Here is a 19479-nt window from a genome sequence, read left to right as displayed (position 1 = left end):
AAAAGGACTTTTCTCATTGCTGCATTTTTTTTTCTTTTAACCCTCTCCTCCAGAGCCCCCTCCCCAGGTGAAAAGAGTATAGGGGTACATAGTACCCCTTATCCATTTCCGCAAAGGGTTGAAAAGAAATAAAAACACAACAATGAATAAAGGGCTTGATTCATTAAGCTGCACTGCTAAAGAAGCGCACCTTAACCCCCCCCCCCCCCCCCCGGTCACTAAGGGGGTGTTAAACCACCCTAGTGACCAGGCCATTTTTTACGAAATGGATCACTGCAGCTTTAAGGCCTGTCAGCAATCAAGTGATTCTCCCCCCCCCTCCTTTTCTCCCCAGCAACAGAGCTTTCTGTTGGTGGGGTCTGATCGCTCCACCAGTGTTTCTTTTTTTGTAAATATTTATATTTTTTTTTTTTTTTTTTTTTATAAATGTCATTTTTTTTTTAATATTTTTCCCTCTCTCCCTCCCCCAGTCAGCCTGCAAGCCCCGTAGGAAGCCACTCACGCCAATCGGTGTGGAGCGGGCATGGGGCTGCCGCTGCGTTCACGCCACTTGGCGTGGAGAGGTCGGCAAAAGGTTAATGTGAAGGAGCGGCAACTATGCATGCCTTACATAGCAGTGCTCACTGCTATGTAAGGGGCATGCCTTCCTTAGATAGTAGTGTGCCTCCCTTCCTATACATAGTAACTATAGTTAAAGGGAACCTGAATCTAGTAAAATTATTTAAAATAAACATAAAATTATTTAAAATGACATAGCTGCAAATGAATATTACATACTAACCTCACCATCAGTTCCTCTCAGAAGGTCTCCATTTTCTTCTTACAGTGATCCCTTCCGGTTCTGACAATATTTTGTCAGAACTGAAATATACCAGTAGCTGTCAGTTACATATCAGCAGCTGTCAGTTACAACTGAATGTGCAAGGTAATGTCCATGTTTCCCTATGGCTCAAGTGGGTGATATTACAGTTTAAAGTGGATCTGAGATAAACTTTTTCTCATTGCATAATTGTGTTCCTTTCATATAGTTTATAGGGCATTCCTCAAGCCAAATACTTTTTTTGTTTTGTTTTAATACTTTAATTCCCTATAAACTAAACAAGCCACGCCCACAGCTTCTCCAGAGTGCCTTGGCACTCTCAGCCTAAGTAGCAAGGGCTTATGGGAGCTCAGTCTGAACAGGAGGAAGAGGAGGCTACTAGCCAGAGATTTCAGAGGCAGAGGGGAAGAGGGAGGAGGAGAGGGGAGTGAATTTACACACAGGCAAGCTGATAGCATCTCCAGCCCTCAGCCTGTGACAATGTAACAAACAGAACATGGCTGCCCAGCTCCTGTGATGTAAATCCGAGACTGCTCTTAATGCATTTGAGCTGTATGGATAACACTACAGCAGAAAAGATCTTGCAGCTGCTTCTAGCCATGAATTTTTTTTATTTATTTTTTTTGCCTCGTGTTCTTCAGTATATTCTGGTCCATGCTGCTCCAGATTCTGCTCATAATGCCCCTCCCGCTATCAACACTACCACAATTACTTTTTTCTGCTCCCAGGTGTTGTAGAATCTTTGTAGACTTCTGTAAGATCAGAACCTAGACAGTAGTGTAAGCAGGGCCGGATTTCTGGCAAGGCCACATAGGCCATGGCCTAGGGCACCAGAAGTTTAGGGGCGGCTCAGTGAGGGACAGGAAAGCTGTTCTATGCAGTCATCCCTATCTACAAGAACAGATTTAACCTTTGAACTCTCTGTCCTGTACTTGTTCCGTCCCTGCAAGACCTGTAAGCTCTATCCTGCAGGTATACATCAGTCAAACTCTCATGGTGACGCAATGGGTCCATCATTAATGAGATGGCAAGCATAACATAAATTTTAAAAACATAACTTCTAATCTATACAGGTATTACTAAAATAGCTATTGTCTTTGACACCAATGATGGAAAGTAAGGCGAATTCTCATTGGGGCACACAGAGATAACAACCATACAGATGGTATAGTTGGCCTTGGGCGGTAAAAAGTACAAATCCGGCCCTGAGTGTAAGTGGTCATTACCTGAAGATGTTAGCTGATGAATATTGTCATTCCCCAACCAGAACTCTGTCAGACGACTACCAAATCCCGTCTTGTAAGCCTTCCAATCTCGATAGAAATCAACAGAACCATCCACACGTCTCTGAAAGACCTAGAGTGAATGCAACTGATTAAACTGTGCACAAAACATTGTGAAAACTCAAATTGTTTTGATGTTTTGATGTTATGATTCATTTTATGTTATGCTTTTCTGTTATGTTGACTCTAAAGCTGTAAACTCTTTTAAAACTGAATAAAAAATTTAATCACAAAAAAAAAAAACCGTAAAAAACTTAACAAATTAAACTTCTCTCTGACAGAGTCTATTGTTCCTCTAGGTGACCCTATTCATTTTGGACCAGTCAGGCAAGCTATCTTTCACTCTAGTTATCCCTCTGCCTAATATCCAATAGTGCTGATGAAAGACACAGTGGATAAATGCTATTCAAGATGATACCAGACTTACAGTGTGCAAACTTCTTATCACCTAACATCGCTCAAGATTTACCAGCAAATTCAGTTGCCGGCTTCACCTGGCAAATAATAATTATTCACCTGAGTGTTGCATGTAGATGCAAGGCGATGGGGAGTGAGGTTTAGTTCTGTGGAGCTGTCTTTCAGCACTATGGCACTGCTTCCTTGCTGTCCCGGGAGACACACTGCTCCTGTTGCTGTCATCTGCTGTCCACTGCTAAAGTCACAATGGTATCCAGCACTCACCCGATGTCCATCGCAACATACCAGGATCCCCTGACAACATCACTCCCTGGCACTCTGAGCTAACCTGCCAGGACTGCTCTTTCCTGCTTCTGAAGACTGGAACCCTGACAAAAGCATCATTAAAGCTCCTGCTGGGCAAAGCAGGTAATCTCAGCACCATGCGCCGACCCCGTAGCACCTGAGTTAGCAGCAATGCTATATTCTGTTGCCTGCCCACGGGTAATTCGGAGTTCTGACATTTGCCGGACCCGAAATTACCTCTTCCTCTGAGTTGCTATGACTTGGATGGGGAATAGTAGTTAACGACACTGGAAATTTCACCAGCAGCAGGGTGAGCTGTTCTCCGGCTCAAGCTGCACCCAACTCACGGGTGGCGTACCGGTATGTACACAACACCAGGGCTCCACAGAATGAAAGACTCAAAACTGGATATACACTTATTAACCCCCCCCCCCCAGGTTCTCTATCTTCTGCTACCACCAGGGCCGTGGATTTACCATAAGGCACTGTAGGCACATGCCTACAGGCGCCTGATGATGGAAAGGTGGCTCATTCCCCTCCCCTAGTGCCTTCATTCTTCCCTATGCAGAGTCCTAATGAGAGTGTAAATGAGTGGTTACTCACCCGGCTCTTGGCATTCCACTGACCAGATCTCCCTTCACAGCAGCAAAGACAGAATGTGACCTTCAGTCAGGGGTACCACAAGCAGTGATGCTCATCCATATTCCAGATACCCGAACTATCCAGATATCCAAACTTTTTTCTGGTATCCAAACCCGGATACAGATTCCAGATTCCTGGATAAATCCGGAATGCACTATCCAAGCGAACTCAGATACCTGTTAGGGATCTGGAAATCAGTCCAGATACCTAGTTCGGGTACCCGGATCTGGATAGCGTAACTACAAAGATGACGTCCATGACATCATTGAGCCAATCAGAGGGCTCCCAGCTGAAGTCCTGGCAACCAATCACAGAGGGGAACCCTGGCCAGCCCCTGGGCGCCATGATGAGAATCTCGTCCTTGCTTGTGACTGCTCACTGAGAGACATCTCCAGTGCTATTGGCTAAGCAAATGCTGTATTACTGAGTTAAACCTAGCGTTTTTGCTCCTAAAGTTAGTTAGTTAGCTTGTATTTTGATTTTAGTCAGTGTGACAGTCAGACTCAGTGCTGCAGCTGCTAGGCTAGGTTAGGGCCTGCTGTGTGCACAGGCTAGGCCTGCTGCCAGCCTTAGCTACATTATAGCTTGTAGGTTATTAGGGATTAGGTTACTGTACTACTGCTAGTCTATCTACTAGTACTAGTACTACTACAACTAGTCTACTACTACCAGTTATACATAGTTACAGTGGCTTGCAAAAGTATTCGGTCGGCCCTCTTGAAGGTTTCCACATTTTGTCATATTACTGCCACAAATATGAATCAATTTTATTGCAATGCCACATGAAAGACCAACACAAAGTGGTGTACACGTGAGAAGTGGAACGAAAATCATACATGATTCCAAACATTTTTTACAAATAAATAACTCCAAAGTGGGGTGTGCGTAATTATTCGGCCCCCTGAGTCAATACTTTGTAGAACCACCTTTTGCTGCAATTACAGCTGCCAGTCTTTTAGGGTATATCTCTACCAGCTTTGCACATCTAGAGACTGAAATCCTTGCCCATTCTTCTTTGCAAAACAGCTCCAGCTCAGTCGGATTAGATGGACAGCGTTTGTGAACAGCAGTTTTAAGATCTTGCCACAGATTCTCGATTGGATTTAGATCTGAACTTTGACTGGGCCCATCTAACACATGGATATGGTTTTTTTAAACCATTCCATTGTTGCCCTGGCTTTATGTTTAGGGTGGTTGTCCTGCTGGAAGGGGAACCTCCACCCCAGTCTCAAGTCTTTTGCAGACTCCAAAAGGTTTTCTTCCAAGTTTGCCCTGTATTTGGCTCCATCCATCTTCCCATCAACTCTGACCAGCTTCCCTGTCCCTGCTGAAGAGAAGCACCCCCAGAGCATGATGCTGCCACCACCATATTTGGCAGTGGGGATGATGTATTCAGAGTGATGTGCAGTGTGCATGTTTTCCACCACACATAGCGTTTTGCATTTTGGCCAAAAAGTTCCATTTTGTTCTAATCTGACCAGAGCACCTTCTTCCACATGTTTGCTGTGTCCCCCACATGGCTTGTGGCAAACTGCAAATGGGACTTCTTATGCTTTTCTGTTAACAATGGCTTTCTTCTTGCCACTCTTCCATAAAGTGCAACTTTGTGCAGTTCATGACTAATAGTTATCCTGTGGACAGAGTCTCCCACCTGAACTGTAGATCTCTGCAGCTCGTCCAGAGTCACCATGGGCCTCCTGACTGCATCTCTGATCAGCGCTCTCCTTGTTCGGCCTCTGAGTTTAGGTGGACAGCCTTGTCTTGGTAGGTTTACAGTTGTGCCATACGGCTTCCATTTCTTAATCATCGCTTGAACAGTGTTCCATGGGACGTTCAATGCTTTGGAAATCTTTTTGTAGCCTAAGCCTGCTTTAAATTTCTCAATAACTTTATCCCTGACCTGTCTTGGACCTGTCTTGTGTGTTCTGTGGACTTCATGGTGTTGTTGCTCCCAATATTCTCTTAGTCAACCTCTGAGGCCCTCACAGAGCAGCTGTATTTGTACTTACATTAGATTACACACAGGTGCACTCTATTTAGTCATTAGCACTCATCAGGCAATGTCTATGGGCAACTGACTGCACTCAGATCAAAGGGGGCCAAATAATTATGCACACACCACTTTGCAGTTATTTATTTGTAAAAAATGTTTGGAATGATGTATGATTTTCGTTCCACTTCTCACGTGTACACCACTTTGTATTGGTCTTTCACGTGGAATTCCAATAACATTGATTCATGTTTGTAGCAGTAATGTGACAAAATGTGGAAAACTTCAAGGGGGCCGAATACTTTTGCAAACCACTGTAATTTATATTGAGTTAGCTTACTTTAATTGCAGTGCTGTTACAGTGTGACAGATAGACAGACAGTGTGTCAGCGTGTGCTACTCTGCTGTCACTATCTTAGTTGAAGTTCTACTACTGCTACTATCTACTAGTACTACTGATTTGAATTTTGAATAAAGTACAAGTACCCCACTTCATTTGGACACATATAAAGTTGTACTATGTCTGCTGGCACTGGCAGCCAGGGGAGGGGCAGCATGAAAAGCAAGGGCAAGAGGAGAGGGAGCAGCATTGCCGCCACCATCGGCAGTTCTGCCGCGTCAGTGTCCATTCCGCCGCTAGCCACTGGCCGTGGACGCACTGGACGCCCAGCTGTTCGGGGGAGTCACATTGCACAGGTGCAACAGCGTGTAGCGGGCATTTTCCAGCAGGGTCGTCGGCGCACATTGGAGGAGAAAGACACCGAGCCTGTGATGGAGCTGATGGTGGATGAGCAGGCCACCACCAGCTCTACAACAGAGATCTCCATCCACCACACAGAACAAATCTTCTGCTGCCAGTCTGCCACTGTCACCAGCTACCACTGTCACCAGCCACTAAAAGAGCTGTATTTTGTTACGAAAAAACCTGTTTAATTTTTTTGAGATGTCTGTGTTGAAAACTGTTATGTCCCAGTTGTGTATTGGACACAATGGGCTTGATTCGCAAAGCGGTGCAAACTGTTTAGCACGGGTGTGCTAAACAGTTAGCACGTGAAGTGCCGTTCGCGGATTTTTGCGCGCAATTTGCCGCCAGTCGTGTAGCCCAATGTGGGCTACACGACTGCTGTCTGGAACCTCCTGATGTTCATTTACAGCCAATTCGGTTCGAATCTAGATATCTGGATTTATCCAGATTTTTTACTATCTGGATCCGGAACAACCCAGATATCAAAAAGAGGTATCCAGATATCTGGATTTATCCAGATTTTTTACTATTTGGATCTGGAACAACCCAGATATCAAAAAGAGGTATCCGAGCACCACAAGTTACTTAATACTGCGGGTACCTTGGCCAACTTAATGGTAAGGGACACCTGTAGCTTATGACTGGACAAGGGGAGTAAGGGAGAAGCAACAGCTGGGCCAGCCAACACACAAAATCCATGTGGAAGCCACCTTTTTATTTCACATTATTATTTGCAACGTCTTATGCTTACAGCCCCTTCTTCCATGTGCATCTGCCCCCTTTTGGGTAGTAGTAACTACTCTCCCCATCTCTCCATTTTTGACCTGGTCTTACTTTTGCACCTCCCCCCTTATATTTCCAACCCCCAATATGACATCAGCTTCCCTAGGCTGCAGCCAACTTAGCCTAGGCAGGAATATAGTCCTCAACAGCTTAATAGTGGGGTGAGTGTGGTTGTATTATGTATTCTGGAACTGAACTTGTAAATTATTGGAATGATGAGAGTACAGAGGTACGTACAATCCAGCCTCCTCCATCAGTGTCCATGTCACACAGGACCTCCAATGGTTGCTCTCCATCCGGGTATATGGTGTACCAGTCACTCATGGTGAAGCCTTTATCCAGCAACTCCTTACAGTTTCTCACAACTAAAGAATGTGAAAAGTAAATCACACTGGAATAAGTATAAAAAGGTATCACATGCACAGTTTAAAGATGTAGAGGAGATTCCAACAACACTCCATATGCAGATATAGAGGTATCAATAAATGTTCTGAAAAAAAACTGTAAAAAAAACTATTCATTTGGGTAATTTCATAGAAATTCATAGAATTCGCTCTGTGTGGAATCCAACAGCAGATTTCTTCAGTTCCTGATGTACTTATGGGAAGACATAATAACCAACCTGAGAGTGGTGGGTTAGTCAGGGCCGGACTGAGGCCTGCTGATTTACTTTTAAGTATCCGAGCAAGACAACCCAGATGTTGGGCCTGATTTACAAAGCGGTGCAAACTGTTTAGCACGGGTGTGCTAAACAGTTAGCACATGAAGTCCATTCGCGGACTTTTGCACGCACAATTTGCCGCGATTCGCGTGATCGTGGGCTTTTGTGCGCGCACGGCACTTCACGTGCTAACTGTGTAGCACACCCGTGCTAACCAGTTTGCACCGCTTTGTGAATCAGGCCCGTTGTGTTTCCTCCCGTACTTTTTAATGGTCTATCACAGCTAAGTGCTTTACCATCCACACCGTAGATGAAACCTGGCTGAAACAGCCATTAGGCTTCCCCTGCTGAGAATCTAGCATGTGTACAGTGGCCCTCGATGCTCCCCGATGCCTCAGCTATCGATCTGCACGGTGGATTGACATGGTAGGCAAGCACTGTTCATGAGCATTATCCTCCCCACTCACCCTGTCCATTGCATGACATCACTCATGTGCTGATCCATTGGCCCACCTCCTCAGTGTCTATGATAAGAACATGTTGCTACCCCTCAAGCTAGCAACGCATCTTTACAGCCTTGACCCTGCAATGTCTCCCGAGGGATTGAGTTCTGCTTCCTGCTGGGCCAACAGCTTTATTTGAGTGTACCAGACTTTGCTGTTTTAAGGGATACCAGAGCCCAAATGAAGATGAGAAATAGCAGACCGGAGGACTGGGCTGGAGGGCAATTACAGGTACCGGAGGGGGCAGAAAAGAGAATGGGGGGAGCGGTGAGCATCAGGACAGCTCACCATACATGCCTGCTCCCCCCGTTTCTCATCTTCATTTGGGCTCTGGTATCCTTTAAGGACGGTTTAGCCAGACTACCATCATCATACATTATAAGCCCCTTGGTGAGTATTCAGTAGTCTCTCAGACTGCTTGTACAAAATTAAGATACACGGTAAGAGAACGTGATTCTTGATTCCAGAGCCCCACTTCCCCACCTCCATATCTCACCTGTACGAGGTTACAAGATTAGCAGCATCTTACCTCCATATCGGTTAGCTGGGTCTCCTTTTTGTCCTTTCTCACCTGCAGAGTAATGGCCAACAGTTAGTTCAGTCATTTAAAACAAATAGAATCAGCCACCTATTACAAGAACTCAAGCTTGCCTAGAGGTGCCATGGCTAAAGTTATTCCCATTGTTACAGTATAATGTATTGCTACAATCTTGCATCTGGTCTTCACCATAGTGTCCTCATAGGATGATGGGCCCATTCCCTCTAGTGGGTGTTGGACTGTTTTGCTGTTTGATACCATAAAGTCAGAAACTCAAGGTTAAAGAATACCCGGGGGTGACATTTGACATGAGATAGACATGTGTATGTACAGTGCCTAGCAACAAATAACTATGCTGTGTTCCTTTTTTCTTTCTATGCAAGTGACAGTTTCTGTCCATGTCGGGACTGACTCGGACTATAGCGTAACCCTCAGTGATAAGGAATTGCAGCCATAAGACAATTGCCTGGCAGTAAAAGGTTTCTGAGAGCAGGAAAGATATAAAAAGGGTCACTAGTTCACAGATTTTAGCTCTGGTGTACTTCAATGAATATGTCATTGAAAAGAGGTCATGAAAAAGTAAAAACTTAAAAACTAGATGCTCAAAGTACTATAAATCTATGGACCTTTGTATCTATAAGTTATCTACTGTTGTAAGGCTGGAAAAGAAGACAAGTGTTGTATGCCACCCCCTTCCCCTCTTCTACAGGACCCCCATATAACAGCTTCTTATTCAGTAACAGAGATTTCCATCACCTCGTACTCCAGCGACTCCCGGCTCCCCCTTCATGCCAGAACTTCCTGTTTCCCCTGAAATTCTGAATAATTACTGGTTATCATGTATTACAACAAAATCTATATTATACTTGTGGGTGATTCCCGCTAATCGCCGAAGCGCTAGTGCTTTTTAACCACGTGAGGACCACAGTACTAAACCCCCCCAAAGACCAGGCCATTTTTTGTTAATTGGGCCACTGCAGCTTTAAGGCTAAGCTGCAGGGCCACACAACACAGCAAACAAGTGATTCCTTTCCTTTTCGCCCTCCAACAGAGCTCTCTGTTGGTGGGGTCTGATCGGCCCCCTAGTGTTTATTTTTTTTAAATAAATATTTATCTCTTTATTTTTGTAATTTGTTTTACTATTTATTTATTTTCCCAAACCCCTCCCCCCAGCCAGCCAATCATGGCGATCGGCTGTCATAGGCTTCTGTCTATGAGAGCCAATCGCTCTCTAGTGTGCTAGGGGGACAGGGCTGTCCCCAGTACAGCGCTGCTGCAGATTGCAGTGCTGTACAGCCCTATTAGATGGCGGTTTCGCCGTCTAACAGTCTTTCGAATGGCGATCGCCGCTCTGAGACTCTCAAGCAGGAGATGCGCGCGATCTCCTGCAGTAGCCGGCCCCAGGACTTGACGGCAATTGGTGTTGGGCGGTCCTATGGCTGCCGCCGTGGTCACACCCATTGGCGTGATGTGGTCGTTAGGTAGTTAAAGTGCTAACGCAATTGTAACCATATGGCAGTGATCTCACTGCCGGGATTGCCACCGATTGCGGGTGTTTCGCAATCAACAGCAATCGCAAAACATGTTGCCTTAAGCATTTTCTCTCGATTCTGGAGCGATCGCGATACAGTGCTTATAAAAGCGATGACCATTGGGAATCGTGAGATTGTACAGTGAATGTACCGTGCTAATAGCAGTAAAATCACCCACGCAAAATGGCAGCGCTAAGTGTTTTGCCACTTTCAAGTGTGAATGGGCCCTTTGACATAGTTCAACCTGATGTGGCAACATTTTCTATTGAGAAGTATTGTTAAAGGGAACCTAAACTGAGAAGGATATGGATCTTTCCTTTTGAAATAATACCAGTTGCCTGACTCTCCTGCTGATCATGTGCCTCTAATACTTTTTAGCCACAGCCCCTCAACAAGCATGCAGATCAGGTGTTCTGACTGAAGTTGGCCCGGATTAGCTGCATGCTTTTTTCAGGCGTGTGATTCAGCCACTACCGCAGCCAAAGAAGTCAGCAGGACTGCCAGGCAACTGGTATTGTTTAATAGGAAACAGCCATATCCCTCTCAGTTTAGGTTCCATTTAAAGAGAATCTGTACTCTAAAAATCTTACAATAAAAAGCATACCGTTCTATTCATTATGTTCTCCTGGGCCTCTCTGTGCTGTTTCTGCCTCTCCCTCCCTCTCTGAGCTTGTAATTGTTAGTTTTAGGCAGCGTTTACAAACAAAAGACATAGCAAGTGATAGGCTGACAGGAGCTTAGTCTGTTACTCATACGGAGCTTGCAGGAGGCCTGGAGAGGGTGTGTACAGGGGAGGACTGGGACCTTTTGGCCTGGGGGGAAAACACAAACTAGAGGCCCGTTTTCACGGCAGCCCAGCCTAAATGACATCACACACGTGCCCCACGTGCTATATACCGATAGTCACGTGGGAAATACAGCAAGGACACCCGAGGGACAGCGTGACAGGTAAAGTATAAATGCACTGGCAGCGGGGGGCACATAATACATTTTGAGTTACAACGGTTGGGGTTTCTATGTCTTACACAAGTCCTGCAAGCAGCCCTTCTGGAGTCTAGGGACTGTCGAAAACTTTTCAGCCTAGACAATATCTTATGTAGCTGTGCACATGCAGTTACCAATGGTGAGAGACCAGACAGATTTTTCCCCCACGGACCCTGCAGGCAAGCCTCTGCTCTGTATCATGCTGTGTATATTTACTAGCTTGCCCGCCCTGCAATTGCTCTGTAATTGGGCGTTTATTTCCCTCATTCAGCCTAGTGTTTCACATTGCCTTATAAAAAAAACCTGAATTCACCATTCACAGTGCCAGCCCTAAATCATTAAATGAGAGGCAGCCTGGGGGGAAATCTCCCCCCTTCCCCCCTGGCCAGTCCTCCCCTGGGTGTGTATAGCTTGTATCCAATCACAAGCAGCCCAGCACATTCCACACATTCCAGCCTGAGCCCGACAGAAGGAGGAAGATTAGATCATATAACAGAGATAATACAGCCACTGTGCAATTAGAAAAGGCTGCAGTATGCAGAGCACATTAGAACAGGTATAGGAACTTATAGGATAGAAGAAATAAGGCTCAAAATTTTGTTACAGAGTCTCTTTAAAGAAAAGGGCATAACTATATGGATGGAGCCTCTGCAACTACAGAAGGTCAAGAAATATGACTCCCCCTCTCTTCCTCCAATGCAGGGGTCCTGCCTCCATATAATGTGCTGTTGTGGCAACAGCTGTTATGAGTAGCACTAGTAAGACCATGATGACGTCAATTGTTTTTATTATTATTATTATTTATAAAGCCCAAACACCAACATGTTCTGTGGCACTGTACAAAGTAAGAAAAACAAACATGGGTTACATAATAATACAGGCAATGGTATTTATCAAACATGGGCACTGGTACAAAATACAAAATTGATAATAACATTGAAAAATGTAACATAATAAATAAAATGTAGAACAGAGTACAAGCTATGAAATGAATAACAAATTCTAAGACACAAAAGGGTGGGAGAGCCCTGCCCTTTTGAGCTTACAATCTAATGGAATGGGGGGGGGGGGTATCAATATTCAATCCCCCCCCCCCCCCCCCCCATTCCTTTACCTAACACCTCTGCCTAATGGACACACTTGCTGATGGTGTCACCAAGGGGTGAAAGAGGTTTGAAAAATTGTAAGGGCCCACATCAAAGATTTGCTTTGGAGTTAGTTTACACCATTGGTTAAAGGACAGAGTGATACCAAATCTTGGCTCTAGTGTAAATTAAATCAAACCTGAAATGAGAAATTCATAAATGGAATATTCAATGAAAAACTATTCAAAGCACTTCTAAGCTCCTTTACTTCTTAAAGCCAATAGGTACAGCTGTAAAAAAAAAAGTCAGATACTCACCTAAGGAGAGGCAAGGCTCGGTCCTAATGAGCCTTCCCTCTCCTCTCCCGGTGCCCTCGGTGCTGCGCTGGCTCCCCCGTTCACGTCCGCCGCCGCAGGGACTTCGGAGGTCTTCGGGAGCACTCGGGCTTCCGAAGACGGGCCGCTCCATACTACGCACGGGCGATTGCGTCATAGAGGACGCTCGCGCATGCGTAGTATGGAGAGGCCCGTCTTCGGGAGCCCAAGTGCTCCCAAAGGCTTTCGAAACATCCCTTCGGCAGCGGAAGTGGCAGTATTTGACCGAACTGGTCGAATACTGCTACGGGGGATCCTGCGCGGGACCAGGCACCGGGAGAGGAGAGGGAAGGCTCATTAGGACCGAGCCTTCCCTTTCCTTAGGTGAGTATCTGACTTTTTTATTTTTAAAAGCAGTACACATTCACTTTAAACACTCTCCACAGGGAGAATATTTCACTGTAACCGTGAAAGCCAAATGTTGCTCCTCCCATCCCTGCCTCTAAAGTTACTCAGCACTTGCACATCTGCTTAGAGAGAGAATTGGAAGACAGAATAGTGGAGCTATTTATACGTTCTCCAGGGCATATTTTATTTATGAATTGAATTTTCACTTACAGAGTTACAGATTTCCCAGCAAGCTCATGGTTAACCAGAACTCCGAGGAGTGTGTAAGGGGCTAAAAAGGACCATCAAGCCTTTTTACTAAATGTTATGCAAAACAGAAGTTTGCCTTCTTAAAACAGAAATTATTTGCGATTATTCAGGCTGGAGTGAGCTCTGAGGTGTCCCACAATGCATCACTGCTGAATATGCAAATCATCCATTTGTTGTCCCTGATAGCTAAACACACCTCCAGAGCCGCTGGAATGCAATGATGTGTCAGGTTTGTAATATTAAAGAGCCACATTAACAATTGCAAATACCTCCTTTTTTTAAGAAGACAAAATTCTGTTTTACATTTTCACTTCTGAATTTTTAAAGGCGTAAACGAGGTGAGTAAATATATCCTATAAGAAAAGGAGTAAAGTCTACAACACTCCTCGGAGGGGGGAGGATTATATTTAACATTTTGTGGGAAGTGGCTTACGATTTCCATCACGTTAGTTGGTTACGATTACCCCACACGGTTATCAACGCACACCTGATCAAGCACGTCTTCCCGCAGTTTTTCAGCATATCCGTTTGATACATGTGACCAGTTTTGCCCTGAAATTGGTTGAATCCTTGATTGGGCATGCTTTTGGTGGCTCCAATTTTCATTTGATTCGATAATAATTGAAAGGAGCAAAGTCCTTCCCCTATGACCTCCGCCTTTGACATTTACGTATGACTCAGGGTCAAGGTGTCTTCCTGATTCGTCCTCTGTTTAAATCGATATGATGTCTAATTCGGGGGGGGGGGGTTTGCTCCATTCTCTGCCATTAGTTGAACTACCCTCTTGGCATATGACGTTACGTTAGCTCTGATATAATTTGATTGGCTAATTTTCCACTGACTTTTTTGTCCTGGTGGCCCCAGCTTTCCATGTTCTCCAGAAGAACCCTTTTCTCCTATTAAAATGGTTAATGTAAATAATACAGTAATACATACATTTTTTTTTCTGGAAACATTGAAGAGGAGGAGAAGGAGGAGATAAACAACTAATTACAGGATGTGGTTGTAACCTCAAGACTATGAGTGTGGCTGGTGAAGCAGTAATTTAATTTGTATAAGGCCAGATAATGTGACCACTTAGACTTACCTTTCTCACCAGTAGCCCCAACATCTCCTTTCTGGCCAGGAGGACCATCACTGCCGGGACATCCTCTGAGGAAGGCGAGTTTGTCTGAATTTCCCACTTCAATGATCTTCACCTCTGTGTGTGCAAAATACATTGAGACGCCCTAAATTAAATGAGGTTTCAAGAAATTGCACAAATATGACTAAGGATCAGTTTACACTAGATCAGCTGCTGGACCTTTTCTGGGAACGGGTGGCAGTAGACCAATAGACATGCTGATAGTGCTCATGCTTGGGCCTGTGCATAGCCGTCCATTAGTACTGTTTTCATTTTTGAAAATTGCAATGTTACAATAGACAAACCCAACCAGCACTTTTTTTCACCAGTGGACTCATTGCCACTCATCTGATGGAATCCTGCACATCCATTCCAAACTGTAACAGACCAAATAGCAGTGCAGCATATCCATAATAAGCTCTGGCTCTGAGCCGGCCAGTGTGCACTGAGAATAACACTTGGGTATTTCAATGAGATTAAGTTCAAATTATTTGCTGTTTTACAGAATTTCTCTGCTACACTTTCCAGAAGAATTACTTTACTCCAGGGTTCTAATTGTTAGGAATAGTTATGAGCTTCTCCCTTTGCTGTATTATACAACATTCTGCCTCCGTCTCGTCTCATGGATTCCTCTCATTCTGCCGTCACAAGCAGTCAGAATTATTGTTTCACTTCATTCCTGAAATGCCAGATGGCAATTATGATGCGAAAGCAAATTGCAAAATTTGGAAAAATAAATTGTAATAATTTAGTTAGCAGCCATAATTAGGAACAATCATTTTGCAATTATGTGTAATTTAGCGTAATTTTGTGCTGGCTTCAGTGGTTATATAGTAATAAAGCCCCCGTACTTGCTATTGTCACCAAAATGTCTATGTATATTATGGGGAATAGTGGCAACAAGTAAAAAAAAGTTTCAAAAGACCTTATAGAAAAATGTTTTTTTTTTACTCTGTAAATGACATCTTGTTGATTAAAAAACATTTTTCCCTAGAATTTTGAAATTTGTGTAGCTGTCGGCATAAAATAAAAAATCAATTATTTATTCTTATCTGGTAAACAAGTAATAAGGATGCTAACCACCAGGCAATCCAAAAGTTACAATCACTATTACTTTTCTTGATGATAAATGATCATTCCCCAGTTTACCTGACTCGTACTTAGTACACACAAAATTTGGTACACAAAAAGGAACTTGCAGGGCATGCTGGGTTGTCCTTTTTTGCTTCTCTACTTCCCCTTGAAGCCTCTTTCCCTCCTGCTCCCCCCCCCCCCCCCCCCACACACACACACACACACACACTCATGCTGAGACAATGCACTTTCTATCGTGAAGGGCGGGCAATACATACGCAATCAGGCAGAGGACAGTAAGGGTCCATTCAGACTTGAGCAGGAAACGCGTGATTACCGCTCAAGGTAAACTGCTAGCAGTTTGCCAAAAACCACTAGCACATGTAACACTATGTCATTGTTCTCACTGCCGCGTTTGTGGTTAGCGTTAACCGCAAACGTGTTACATGCAGCGGTTAGTCGGCGATTCCGGAGCGATCGCGATTAGCATGTATAGAACCACTAATCGCAATCACTCACAAACCGCTACAGTGTCCAGTGATTTTTCTGCTTTAATCGTGGGAAAATCACTCCCGCAAAACGCTAGCAGTAATCGCCGGCGTTTTGCGTGTGAACGGAGCCTTAGGGACGAAATTACATCAGGATTGGCTTAAAAATAGCCACAGTTAAAATGTGAAATGCTAAGAAGGATTTTCTCTTTTTTTACTGCAGAAAAATCACTAAAATCAGAACGTGGACAGTGCAATACATCTGTTATGTAAGTAGAGCAAGTATTTATCTACTTATATATGTGTTTTCTTCTGAGATAGTATGGCTGATAGCTCCTCTTTAAACAATTTCTTAAAAACTACCAGGTCTTTTTTTTTTTTTTTCTTTTTTTTACTTGTTCTCACTATTCCCCTTAACATACGTTGCAATTTTAGTGATGAGAGCATGTATCGGGGCTTTGCTATTAACCCTTAAAGTTGATGTTAAAGTATATGTAATTACATGAAATTACAAATGGATTACATAAAATCCATTGAATTTCCAAATCATAATTATGTGAGGCTGCAATTGCAAAATGTTATGCGAAATTTTGAGTAATTGTAATTAGCAATTATGATTATCACAATTATTATTATTTTTTTTATAAATAGATAATAGGTAGGGATAAGTGAGCAAGATTTAAACGTTTGATCTTTTAATGAATTGTCTGATTTCGTTAACCAAATTTTTTTAGAAATCTGCTGGCTGATTTTGAACTAAATTTTGCATTTCACATAGAATACAATAGTGCCAATTTCTGTAGTTATATCAATGGATAGGGTACATTATCAGCCATCTATCTACATTTAAAAGCCGTTTTTTTCCTATAACCTTTATGTTGATTTCCTCAAAAACTACAAGAAGTTACAAATTTTTTTTTTTTTACTCGTTCCCACTTTTCAACCTAACATACATTACAAATTTGGTGATTATAGGATAGCACCTCTGGGGCCTTTGCCACTAACAACAGAATTTAGCATTACTGACTTCAATTTAGTTTCATGAAACTGGATCACTAACAGTTTGCAGAACCATCGGAAGTTTGAGGAAACTTTTGTAAACATGTCAGACACACCAAAGGCAATCTTGTTGGTAAAAACTGCAGTACACGCTATTTCTACTAAAATCACAACAAAAAAGATCTCAGATTTGTATTAAGGCTTTAACCACTTGAGGACCACAGTCTTTCTACCCCTTAAGGACCAGGCACTTTTTTTCCATTCAGACCACTGCAGCTTTCACGGTTTATTGCTCGCTCATACAACCTACCACCTAAATGAATTTTACGTCCTTTTCTTCTCACTAATAAAGCTTTCTTTTGATGCTATTTGATTGCTGCTGCGATTTTTACTTTTTATTATATTCATCAAAAAAGACATGAATTTTGGCAAAAAAAATTATTTTTTTTAACTTTCTGTGCTGACATTTTCAAATAAAGTAAAATTTCTGTATACATGCAGCGCGAAAAATGTGGACAAACATGTTTTTGATTTTAAAAAACCCATTCAGCCTATATTGATTGGTTTGGGTAAAAGTTATAGCGTTTACAAACTATGGTGCAAAAAGTGAATTTTCCCATTTTCAAGCATCTATGACTTTTCTGACCACCTGTCATGTTTCATGAGGGGCTAAAATTCCAGGATAGTATAAATACCCCCCAAATGACCCCATTTTGGAAAGAAGACATCCCAAAGTATTCACTGAGAGCCATAGTGAGTTCATAGAAGATATTATTTTTTGTCACAAGTAAGCGGTAAATGACACTTTGTGACAAAAAAAAAAAAAAAAAAAGTTTCCATTTCTTCTAACTTAAGACAAAAAAAAAGAAATCTGCCACAGACTCACCATGCCCCTCTCTGAATACCTTGAAGTGTCTACTTTCCAAAATGGGGTCATTTGTGGGGTGTATTTACTGTGCTGGCATTTTGGGGGGTGCTAAATTGTAAGCACCCCTGTAAAGCCTAAAGGAGCTCATTGGACGTTGGGCCCCTTAGCGCACCTAGGCGGCAAAAATGTGTCACAAATGTGGTATTGCCGTACTCAGGAGAAGTAGTATAATGTGTTTTGGGGTGTATTTTACACATACCCATGCTGGGTGGGAGAAATATCTCTGTAAATGACAATCTTTTGATTTTTTTTACACACAATTGTCCATTTACAGAGAGATGTCTCCCACCCAGCATAGGTATGTGTAAAAATACACCCCAAAACACATTATACTACTTCTCCCGAGTACGGCGATACCCCATGTGTGGCACTTTTTTGCACCCTAACTGCGCTAAGGGGCCCAAAGTCCAATGAGTACCTTTAGGATTTCACAGGTCATTTTGAGACATTTGTTTTCAAGACTACTCCTCACGGTTTAGGGCCTCTAAAATGCCAGGACAGTATAAGAACCCCACAAATGACCCCATTTTAGAAAGAAGACACCCCAAGGTATTCCGTTAGGAGTATGGTAAGTTCATAGAAGATTTTATTTTTTGTCACAAGTTAGCGGAAATTGATTTTTATTGGTCTTTTTCACAAAGTGTCATTTTCCGCTAACTTGTGACAAAAAATAAAATCTTCTATGAACTCACCGTACTCCTAACAGAATACCTTGGGGTGTCTTCTTTCTAAAATGGGGTCATTTGCGGGGTTCCTATACTGCCCTGGCATTTTAGGGGCCCTAAACCGTGAGGAGTAGTCTTGAAAACAAATGTCTCAAAATGACCCTTGAAATCCTAAAGGTACTCATTGGACTTTGGGCCCCTTAGCGCAGTTAGGGTGCAAAAAAGTGCCACACATGTGGTATTGCCGTACTCAGGAGAAGTATTATAATGTGTTTTGGGGTGTATTTTTACACATACCCATGCTGGGTGGGAGAAATATCTCTGTAAATGGACAATTGTGTGTAAAAAAAATTAAACAATTGTCATTTACAGTGAGATTTCTCCCACCCAGCATGGCTATGTGTAAAAATACCCCCCAAAACACATTATACTACTTCTCCTGAGGACGGCGATACCACATGTGTGGCACTTTTTTGCACCCTAACTGCGCTAAGGGGCCCAAAGTCCAATGAGTACCTTTAGGATTTCACAGGTCATTTTGAGACATTTCGTTTCATGACTACTCCTCACGGTTTAGGGCCCCTAAAATGCCAGGACAGTATAGGAACCTCACAAATGACCCCATTTTAGAAAGAAGACACCCCAAGATATTCCGTTAGTAGTATGGGGAGTTCATAGAAGATTTTATTTTTTGTCACAAGTTAGCGGAAAATGACACTTTGTGAAAAAAACCCAATAAAAATCAATTTCCGCTAACTTGTGACAAAAAATAAAATCTTCTATGAACTCACCATACTCCTAACGGAATACCTTGGGGTGTCTTCTTTCTAAAATGGGGTCAAAAACAAGCAAGCAGCAAAGCAATTACTTCATTAACATTAATAAACTTTGAACTTTTTTAATAAAAACCTTAACATTGCAAACTAAACATTAGCTTCTTTGCTTACCTGTTTTTTGTTTTTT

General features: G+C 42.9%; 1 protein-coding gene across 1 annotated transcript in view; it reads right to left on the bottom strand.

Annotated features, from left to right (window-relative positions):
- Positions 1 to 19479, bottom strand: part of LOC137527921 (ficolin-1-like) — a 63532-nt gene that overhangs the window by 12102 nt on the left and 31951 nt on the right. Inside the window, exons 2-5 of the mRNA XM_068248988.1 lie at positions 14327 to 14440; positions 8659 to 8700; positions 7203 to 7330; positions 2047 to 2176 (exon numbers count right to left, since the gene is read on the bottom strand). Of these exons, the coding sequence (XP_068105089.1) occupies positions 2047 to 2176; positions 7203 to 7330; positions 8659 to 8700; positions 14327 to 14440 (414 nt within the window). The remainder of the gene's footprint in view (positions 1 to 2046; positions 2177 to 7202; positions 7331 to 8658; positions 8701 to 14326; positions 14441 to 19479) is intronic.

Source organism: Hyperolius riggenbachi, chromosome 8 (assembly GCF_040937935.1).
Source record: "Hyperolius riggenbachi isolate aHypRig1 chromosome 8, aHypRig1.pri, whole genome shotgun sequence".
NCBI lineage: Eukaryota > Metazoa > Chordata > Amphibia > Anura > Hyperoliidae > Hyperolius > Hyperolius riggenbachi.
This window is presented reverse-complemented; position numbering and strand designations above follow the sequence as displayed.